At 33.4% G+C, this 10,990-nt stretch overlaps 1 protein-coding gene and 1 non-coding gene across 2 annotated transcripts; one reads left to right on the forward strand and one right to left on the reverse strand.

The window, feature by feature from the left end:
* The first annotated feature begins 889 nt into the window (after window positions 1-889).
* LOC121978963 lies at window positions 890-995 on the forward strand. Its single transcript, XR_006111273.1, has one exon. It is a non-coding gene; the product is annotated as a small nucleolar RNA R71 (small nucleolar RNA).
* Window positions 996-7,331: 6,336 nt separating this feature from the next.
* LOC121978707 (F-box/LRR-repeat protein At1g67190-like) lies at window positions 7,332-8,693 on the reverse strand. The gene has a single exon (XM_042531009.1). It carries the CDS (start codon window positions 8,691-8,693, stop codon window positions 7,332-7,334), a length of 1,362 nt encoding a protein of 453 aa, XP_042386943.1.
* Between the last annotated feature and the right edge of the window lie 2,297 nt (window positions 8,694-10,990).

Consider the following 10,990-nt stretch of genomic DNA (forward strand, 5'->3'; position numbering starts at 1 on the left):
AATCTGATTTGGTATAAGAGGAGAGAGCTCTTCTTCTTTTTGTATCCCTTTTGGAGCAGTCACTTGGGAGTCTCCCAAGGTCCGTCCGCTCCTAAGCTCAATTCTATTGCAATGCTCCATAGGATTCACATCAGGTTTTCCTGGAAGTTGTCCTGGTGCTCTGGATGATGAGGAAGCTAGTTGGGCAATTTGACTATCCTGGATCTTTTGATGCTTTTCAGAATTATCCATTCTCTGAATGAGCTTTGCTAAATCTTGCTTCATTTCATTCTGACTTGAGATAATTTCTTCAATCATCTTTTCAATATTTGACTTTAGTAAGCCTTGAGAAGATAGATGTTGAAAATTTGGTCTTGCCCCCATAGATGGTCCTTGATCTTGATTATTTCTGTAAGAAAAATTGGGATGGCTCTTCCATCCAGGTTTATAAGTATTTGAGTATGGGTTGTTCTGCCTTTGATTGTAACTCATGATTGCATCACATTGTTCCAGTTGATTGATTTGTGTAGTGATAGCTCCCAATGGACATGAGTCATTTGAGTGCTCTGAACTCCCACATACTTCACAAGATGTACTAATAGCATTGACCATATTAGCACTAGTCCCCATATTCTCAAATTTCTTTGTAAGAGCGTCCAATTTTGCAGACAAAAGAGTGACTGTATCTACATCAAACTTCCCTGATGCTTTAATTGTTGGGTTTACAGAAGAATAGCCACCACTTCTTTCATTTGCCCATTGATGATGATTTTGTGCTACACTGTCAATAATTTCTTCAGCTTCATCTAAACTTTTATTCATAAGTGCCCCTCTAGCAGCTGAATCAAGGGACACTTTGGTATGATAGTTGATACCATTATAAAAAGTGTGCAACAATAATCATCTTTCCAACCCATGATGTGGGCATTGTCTGAGCATACTATTATATCTATCTCATGCTTCAAAAAGAGATTCTGAGTCAGTTTGCTTGAAGCTTGCAATTAAATTCCTCATATGAGCTGTTTTGCTTGGTGGATAGAATTTATCAAGAAACTGTTGCTCACACTGCTCCCAAGTGGTGATGCTATTAGGGGCCAAAGAATTCAGCCATTGCTTTGCCCTATCTCTTAAAGAAAACCCAAATAATAATAATCTAACTGCTTCTGAAGGAACTCCATTCATTTTCATGGTACCACATATTTCATAAAAGACCTCTAAGTGTTGATTGGGGTCTTCATGAGGTCCTCCACCAAATTGGTTCTGCTGCACCATAGATATAATTGCGGGTTTGATCTCAAAGTTATTAGCTTCCACTGAAGGTCTTGAAATACTAGATCGAAAACCTCTTTCATAAGGTGCTGCATAATCCTTGAGTGGTCTATTCGTCATGTTCAAATGTTCCTGTTCTTCAATTTGCCTTTGCAAAATTCTTCTTTTATGGAAAGTTCTGTCAATCTCAGGGTCAAAAGGAAAGAATTCCCCTGCAAAGTTAGATCTTCGCATACACAAGAACAAGATAGCAAATGACAATTCAACAGAAAAAGAAAAAAAATAAAAGAATCAAAAATACAGAATTGAATTTGTACAAAAAGAATTAACAAGAAGTAAAAGTTATACAAGAAAGTAAAAGCAGAAATCTAATGATTAGTTGCAACTATGCAATATGAAAGGAAAACAAATGTTATGTTTAGTCTAACTCAATTGATAATTCCTAATGTTATATCGCAGTCCCCGGCAACGGCGCCAAAAACTTGTTACGCTCCGCAAGTGTACGGAAATGTCGCAAGTAATATAAAAGATTATCGTATCCACAGGGACTGGAATAAGCACTAGAAATGCCTCAATGCGAATTAGCTAAACAACTATCCAATTGTTTCAAATGCAAAGTGAAGGTAAACAAATCTAATATTAAAGATCAACAAACAAGAGTTTAGTGTTTTGGGTTATGATAAGGGGAGATTCTAGGAGTTTCGGTTTCTTTGTAAGATTTCTTGAATGTAAATGGTTCACTAATTCTTATCCCTCAATTGTCAAACACTTGTAGAAAGTTGCCGGTTCTCTCTTGCAATAGATAACCGGCTAAGGACTGAGAAATGTATCTAAATATGATCAATTAGACGTGAACCTACGTTGTCCTTACACAGAAGCACACCTATTACTATGCCTTCCTCGGATATCAACATAGAAGCCCACAACTTATTAATCTATCAAGATACAAGAAACTAATCACAAGATCCATCCTACTCTCTTGAATATTCCTATTTCCTCTTCAAGATTATCTCTCAAACGTCCTTACACGGGCTTGCACCTATCACGTGGATCCCTCGGATGATCGAGTGAGAGTTTATCTTTACTAAGTCCACAAGAAATCCAAACAATCAATCAAGAATGAGAATTAAGCACAAATCACCATTAATCATTCAAGATCTAATTGATACAAGCAAGACAATGTCATTGAAACAAGAAATTGGCAAATCCATAAGAGATTACATCAATCCATCATACAAATACTCCCTTAATCCTAGAATACAAGATCTACTCCATGAATCGAGGAAGAATACCCGAAGAAATAAAGATTACAAGCATTTCTTAAATCCCCAATCCAAGAAACCAAGAAAAGGGGGAAAGAGAAAACTTATCTACGAAGAAGCCTCGTCTTCGGATCCAATCCTCGCTCCGGAGTCGAAATCGTCAAGAACTCCCCTCGAATCGCCCAGAAATCCTCCCAAGAATGGGAGGATACCACCAAATCTTGCCTTCTCCCAAAGGGGAAGAGATCCCCTTTCAATTCATGAAGAAGGGTTTAAATAGAGGAGGAAATCGGGCGCCACACGGCCCCATGACACGGCCGTGTGAGATTCACACGGCCATGTCCAGTTCCTTCTCTGCCAAAGCTGCACGGCCGTGTGACTCACACGGCCAGGACCCTTCTGTTCTCTGGAAATGCTACACGGCCGTGTGGTGCACACGGCCACCACCTGCTTGGCCTCTGGAAACCTCACACGGCCGTGTAGATCTGCTCTAATTTCTTCAAATCAAGACACGGCCGTGTGAGATTCACACGGCCATGTCCTCTTCCCTTCCTGTTAAAACTACACGGTCGTGTGTGGTACACGGCCTGATGCTCTCTCCCTTCAATTCCTTCCAAGCTTGTCCGAGGACGCATAATCTTCACCAATTTCGACTCCTGTGTACAGAAAATGCACAAAAAACAGATCTCCGAACCAAAAGAGTAAATATGCTAAAAGGAAAACTGGAAGTATAAAAATGCATAGATCAAGCATGCTCAAAATATGTAAATGTGCGTAAAAACATGCATAAAAGAGTATATAATCTACGCACATCACCCAGATTTTGAAGGACCTAAATATTGGGAAAAAGGATGAGAAAAATATTGACAATACTATTAGCCAAAATGTTTATATGCTCCAAAAACCAATAGAAAATAACATTGGTTCTATGATTTACAATCAAAATGGTGATAATTTTGGCAACAAAATGCAGCTTCTCTGATCACAATGCTTAAGAAAGCAATTTCAACAAGAATAGCAAAGAACTTGTATATATAGACCTGACCAATTTTTGAACACGTTTTGGAAAGCAAAGCAAGCTCTGGAACAGCAAGGTAATGATTTCAAAGTGGAGAAAGTGTACCAAACTGTCAATCATAATCTTAACAAGTCAATGCAAAACTAGTTGATAGACTGCTATTGTTTATTAAATTTTCTTCACACCAAAAAAATATAGGATGTACTTTTAGATCATTAGTTCTTGCAGATAATATATTGGATATGTGAAGCAAACAAAGATACAAATAGGAGAAAGATAGCAAACAGACACGGAAAATAGAGTACTGCATTAAGAAACCTGAGTCGGAAGCAATAAAGAATTTGTAAATGCAAATAGAATGCGACAGCTGTGTCTTCACAAAAGATACACTATTGAGACAAGGAGAATGAATGAGGAAAAAAGTAGTACAAGTCCTCAGTAGAGTTAAAATCCCTTGACGTCAATGTTGTCATGGTTGAGATCCTTTCTAGGAACCATGGAAAATTCATCAGAACATATTATATAATTAATAATTATAGCATAGGATCGTAAGACTATACCATTTAACACTTTTGTTTAAATTGTATTCGAAATTTAGAATTTATGATTTATATTTCAATATACACTATTACCTTGACATCCAAAAATTGCATCATTGTAAGAAAATAAGTGAAACATGTAATACAACTGTAAAGGGTTGAACCTTTCATACTATTTTCTAAATATGATTAAAATGTTCGTTGTAGTATCATAAAATAATTTTATTGGTCCAACTTTTAGTATAATAGATGATAATGGAAATGGATAAAAACTTATTTTTTTTCTACTCGTAATTTAAAATTAAAGAAATGCCTATTTTTTCAATGGCTTTCCTATCAAGTCTTGATTGTTTGAATCAACATCCTACTTAGGAATGAGAGCATAAGGTTAGAACATAAAATTATGAGATCAAAATATAATTAAGATCCTACTTGAGATTTGAGTTTTCTAAATTAAATGATTGTGAGAATCAAGGTCTTACATTGGAACACTCAAAGAACATAGAATAAGATTGATAGGCTTATGAGATCATAGCCAACTAAGATGCTACTTGAGATATGAGTCTTTTAAGCCAATTTGGAATATAGGTGGCAAACTCAACAACAGTGCCTATAGGTGAATACATTTGTGACATGTGATAGTTCAATAAGAAGAATGTTCTAAAATGGAATAGCCAAAACTCTTTGCAAAAGTTTTAAACTAAATTTGATCTCAAACCACAGTTGCCTCCATGTCACAAGGAAAATCTTACCAGATTTGAGGTTTTATTCTCATTGTATTTCTTCTCCCATTTTTGTTGAGCTTTTTCTTCTTCCTCAAACTGACCTATCAGATGGGCTTGCTGCTCCAGAACTCTCTCCATTTCTTCATCTCTCTCATTCCCAATTACATCAACTTGTTTCTTTTCCAAACTTGCCAAAGATGTCAGCCTTTCAGAAATTTAACTGATCAGCTTTTTCATTTGCAGCATTAGAAACAGTCCTCTCAGATAGTAATTTAGCTGAAGGAACTCAATGGTCATTGTTGTCGAGTCACCTATGCGTATCAGCAAAAATTTAACAATCTAAATTCAAAATCCTCTAAAATGATTCATTTCTCTAAGAAAGTATCACAACCTAATTAGGCATGTATATCAGCATTGTCTCCCCAATGACAAAAATAACTTGGTTATGGACAACGTATGAAATACCGTTTCGTGCTGCCCGGCACGGGCGATTTTTACCGTTCCGTCGACGGCCGAAACCGGCATGGGCGGTGTCCCGGTCTCGGCAGCGTCGGAGGAGACACGGGACACCTCCGTCGGTGCCGGAGGAGACGCGGGACGCCTCTGGTGGCGTCCCGCGACGCCTTCGGCACCAAAGGCGTTGCGCGTGACGCCTTTGGCGGCGCCTAAGGCGTCGCCGAAAGCTTCCGGCGACCCTGCCGGCGATGCTTCCAGCGCCGCCGGACACCGCCCGCGGGATCGCCCGCGATGATCGCGGGCGATCTCGCGTACGCCGCGATTTTTTTTCCTTTTTTAATATTTATTTATTTTATTTAATTAATTAAATTAAACAATTCCTAAGGAGGACATGGGATATTTCGAAGAGGTTTTTATAAACCCTAATTAAATTATCCTAACAAAATATATAAAAATATATTTAAAATTAAAATAAATTTAATAAATTTTATTAATTAATATTTTGAAAAAAATAATGTTATAAATTTAATTTAGAAATTTTAAAAAATATAATAATTCTTATTTATATTCTAATATTTTCTTTATTATTTTAAATTTCATTTAAATTTTAAAAAAAATATTTAAAAATTCTAAAAAAAAATTAAAAATTCTATTTTTTTAAAAAGAATTCTAATAAATTATATTTATATTCTGATATTTTTTTAAAATTTTTTTACTTGATTTTTTTTGCTATTTAAAATATATATTATTTAATTAATAATTAATTAAATGAATAAATAGTTAATTTATATAATTATTATTAATATAAAGTAATATCTTATATTAATTTATATACTTATTATTATTATTATTATTATTATAGATACATCCATTTTAATTTAAATTATTGATATATCAATTCTATTTAAATAAAACTATTTTTAATTATTTTTTCTAATAATATTAAATTATTCAATAATTGAGAACTTATAATAAATCAATATACAATTTATTTTTATATACACCATAAACATATTTATCTTATAATTACTATAGATAAATAAAAAAATACCGAAACTGTATCGGCACGGTACGATACGATACCGAAACCGTATCATTCCGGTCTGAGACCAAAACCTCGACACGGGTCGAAATTTTAAACCTTGGTTATGGATAAGCCCTCCAAAAAAGAACAATGTATTGTATGATAGACAAATGACCAAGAAAATGGAGAGATCAAAACAGCAATTGAGACAGTTAAGTAAAAACCTCCTGATCTCACAACCACCAGTGATTAAGTTTAGTAACAGAGAAACTAAATCGAAGAGATGCAGAATCAACCTTTATGCTGTACTCCCTTAGCATTAGTAGATCATTTGAAAGACCTTTCTAACTATACCAGACCAACGAGCAACTAGAAAATAAATCAAATCTATTTATTTATGCTGCAGATATCAAGGTCTCAGATATCAAGCACTATACTCCTAATAAACACAGACAAGATAAAAGGGCAACAAACCATTAACAACTACCAAAAGCCAATTTCTCCCTTGATCCCTTCCCATGTCTTAGAGTGGCTCACTATTACACAACAATAGCTCAGATTAGTAAGCATCTCTACAGTGAATCTTACCTGCAGTGCTAACTTGCTCGAAAAGCTTAATTAATATAGGCACCCAAGCTCAAATAACTAATTTAAATAAATCAGTTTTGATAAAGCTTGGCTAGCAAAAAAAATTAATAATAATAAAACAAAAAAGGAAGAAGTATACAATAAACAAATAAGCATTCAGCTTGTTTAGTGTTTTTGACTGCAAAGATAAATTAAATCATCATTACTCAAGAAAAAAAAATAAGAGAGTAAAATCTGTATAGTTGTACATCGAATGGCATCCATAACACAAAATCGTCCAAAAAGTTTTTTAAAGGAATGAAAAAGTAACTGTTGCATACAGCTAAAGCCAAATGATGTCTTTGTATTTATCATGTCCAGGAGAAAGGAGAAAGGAGAAAGGAGAGAGGAGCAAACAAAATGATGCTTTTTGTGCCTTCCATCTAATGTAGCTGCAAACATTTATTCAGTGTGTTGTTCACTTGTAGCTAATCAGTCATACACAAATTGCAAGTCAATGTGAATATACTTGCTCATGAGAGAAACTATAAATAAGTTAATATTAGCCAACATTTGATGTTCTTCAGGGATTCTCGTCTTCCAAAGTGTATCATGGATGACTAATTTCTTCAGATTTGGAGATTTCTCAATCATTCCAAAAATCCACTGCCCAAAATTCTCACTTATAACAGTGAATCTCAGTTCTAATACATCAACGTTCTCCAACATTGACGAGCTTTTCAGCCAATTATAGAGTAGCTCATTGCTAGTTTCATAGCTTAACGCTATATGTTTAAGTTCTGGGAACGAAACAATAATAAATTCAGAATTAATCACCTCGTCCTCATATTCAAACACTACTCCCCATAGCCTCAATGTTCTTAATTTAGATGCTCGGGAGATCATATGATAAAATTGGAGAACCATTATCGTAACGTTACTCACATCAACAATCTTCAAATGGCCCAAGTATTCACCGATATTCAAATAAGAAACAATAACATCATGGATCTTCAGATGTTCAAGATTGTTTTTACCAATTAACTCAAAAGAATCAAGGTTTAGGTCATTTAAATGCAAACTCTCAAGATTATCGGCCTCCAAAACTATTCTGTCCACTACTATTGACTTTAGAAGTAAAAACTTCAAAGTAGTACTACTTAGCTCCATTGGAGAATCAGAATCTGAAGTTACAATTTCCATAGCATCAAGAGTCAAGGACTCTATTCTTGGGCAGGCACCTAATACGCGACCCAGATCAAAAGCAGAGATCTTAACATGTCTTAAAGAGAGGGCTATAAGACAAGTAAATATTTTGTAACTTGGTTTGATTTCTGTAAGAGATTTATAATCTAGAACCAGAACCTCCAGCTTCTCTTGACCACATTTATCTAAAACATTGACGGCTGGAGTTGTGAGTGCATTGTAGGATAAACTCCGCAAGGTTCCACTGGTGTGCAAAAGACAAGCAATGATTGGGCCATCTAGAAATTCATGAAATGTGTCCAGATGAATTGAAAGATGCTGCAATCCCTTTGCTCCGAATATGACCTCTATCATAATGGTCTCTAGCTGCCTAGGGTTGATACTGCAGGGCCAATCATTAGAATTGAAGGAAAGTGTATGGAGGTGCTTGATGTAGGCTTCTCTCCATTTTCGGCAAGTTGCAGATACAACAACTGCAACTCGAGCACTTTCGAGACGAGAAAGTATGTTGCCAATGACTTCCAAAGGAAGTTGTTTGATGTAGGCTTCTCTCCATTTTCGGCAAGTTGCAGATGCAGCAGCAACATCTCGAGCACTTCCGAGACGAGAAAATATGCTGTCGATGATTTCCACAGGAAGGTGCTCCATGAAGTGCATATGAAAATTTCACTGCTAAGATGGATAAAACCATTTGAGGAAACAAATAATTTGAAAAGTCTACAGACTAAAAATTACAAGAAAAATAGACAAACAAAAGTCTGACCCAATTAGAACATAAAGCATTCGAATAAAATAATTAACCATTAAGGCACACTGCGACCAGATTCACAGTTAGATGCACCATTCACATCAAACAGGATTTGATTCATTAGACACACTCAACGACCGGATTCGCAATTAGATACCATTGGCATCAAACAGATTCACAATTCAATCCGTACTCAGCGAGATTCACAATTAGATACACTCAGCGAACAGATTCAGAATTAGATGCACCGTTCGAATCCACTTGATCTCGGGGCATACCTTCCAGTCACGTCAATCAATGAAACGGCCGGTCGATGGGAAAATACGGACCTCAAGAGAAACCAGAAACGAGTAGTAGTTTAGGGTTTAAAGAAACACACTCGTAAATAGGGGTAAATAAAAGTTAAATATTAATTATTTTGAATAATTTTTAAAACTTCTAATTTAATTAAACAAACTTGATGATGGATGAATAAAACAAAACTTAAAGGCGTGTAAAGTAAAAGCAATTTTTTCATATCTGCTGTGTTTGTTTGTTTATAGGAAGGTGGATAAGATAATATCTTGAATTGTTTACTTAGATAAATGAAAAAGAAAATTAAATTATTTATAGTCTAAAGGCTAAATAACTTTAAACCCCCTTATGTTTTCCTTCCAAAAACAGTTTGCCCCCCTATATTTTAAAAATGACACTTAGCCCCCCTATATTTTAAAGAAAAAAAGACAAAAAATAATAAATGACCAAAATAACCCTTTGCTATTTAAATGTTAAATTATGGCTAAATAACGTTAAGCCCCTTCTATTTTTCATCCAAAAGTAGTTTCTCCCTGTATTTAAAAAATGACACTTAGCCCCCTATGTTTTAAAGAAAAAAAGAAATAAAAATATAAATGATCAAAATAACTCCTTTACTATTCTAAATGTTAAAATTATTCTAAAAACATTCTTATTCAAGGTAATCTTAGATTTTTAGACAAAAAGAAAAGTAAAAATAAAAAATTTCACATAATCTTTGAAAACTTAATCTTAACCAAACTTAATTGATATATAGGTCAAAAATTTCACTTGTTCCTAAAAAAACTCTCACAAAATTTTTACTGGTGCATGTATAAATTTTGTGAGAGTTTTTTTAAGAAGAAGTGAAATTTTTAACCTATATATAAATCATGTTTGATTAAGATTAAGCTTTCAATGATTATGTAAGATTTTTTATTGTTTACTTTTCTTTTTATCTAAAAATCTAAGGTTATTTTAAATAAGGATGTCCAGTTAGAATAATTTTAACATTTAGAATAGTAAAGAAGTTATTTTGGTCATTTACTATTTTTTTTTTCTTTTTTTCTTTAAAACATAGGGGGCTAAGTGTCATTTTTTCAATACAAGAGGGAAACTTCTTTTGGATGAAAAATAAAAGGGACTTATTTAACCATAATTTTAACATTTAAATAAAAGTAAGGGTTATTTTGGTCATTTATTATTTTTTTTCTTTTTTCTTTAAAACATAGGGGGCAAAATGTCATTTTTTAAATATAGGGGGGCAAATTGCTTTTGGATAAAAAACACAGAGGGGTTAAAAATTATTTAACCTAGTCTAAAACACTCTATCTTTCTCACTCTAAGGCTAATGCTAACTTAAAATTAATCATGATTTAAAATTAAATTCACGTATGCATAAGAATAATATTAAAATTGAATATATTCTACTTCTTGTAAATTTTGTATTAGAATTTTTAAAATAATATTCATTTTATTTTGATAATTAAAAGTTTATTATTAACCAAAATACAATTTATAGTTTGAAATTATCAATCCATTTTGAAAATAACATAAAAAAGTGTCGATAATAAATTTTAGTTGAAAATAATTTAAAAGCACTATAAAATTACTGTCAATCAAAATATAAATTAAAAATTATCAACCACAGATATTATTTAAAAATAATCTACATGTATGATAAAATTATTACTAACTAAAATATCAAACTATAAATCTGTCTGTAATAAACTTTACTGAAAATAATTTACAAGCACTGTAACACTACGGCCAACCAAAATATAAATAAAAAAAATATAAATCATAAATATTACTTGAAAATAATTTATAAGTAGGATAAAATTATTACAAATTAAAGTATTAAACTACAGTCATAAAAAATAGTTTACAAGTACGATAGTATTATTACAAATTAAAGTATTAA

This window comes from Zingiber officinale, chromosome 4B (assembly GCF_018446385.1).
Source record: "Zingiber officinale cultivar Zhangliang chromosome 4B, Zo_v1.1, whole genome shotgun sequence".
In the NCBI taxonomy this organism is placed as follows: Eukaryota; Viridiplantae; Streptophyta; class Magnoliopsida; order Zingiberales; family Zingiberaceae; genus Zingiber; species Zingiber officinale.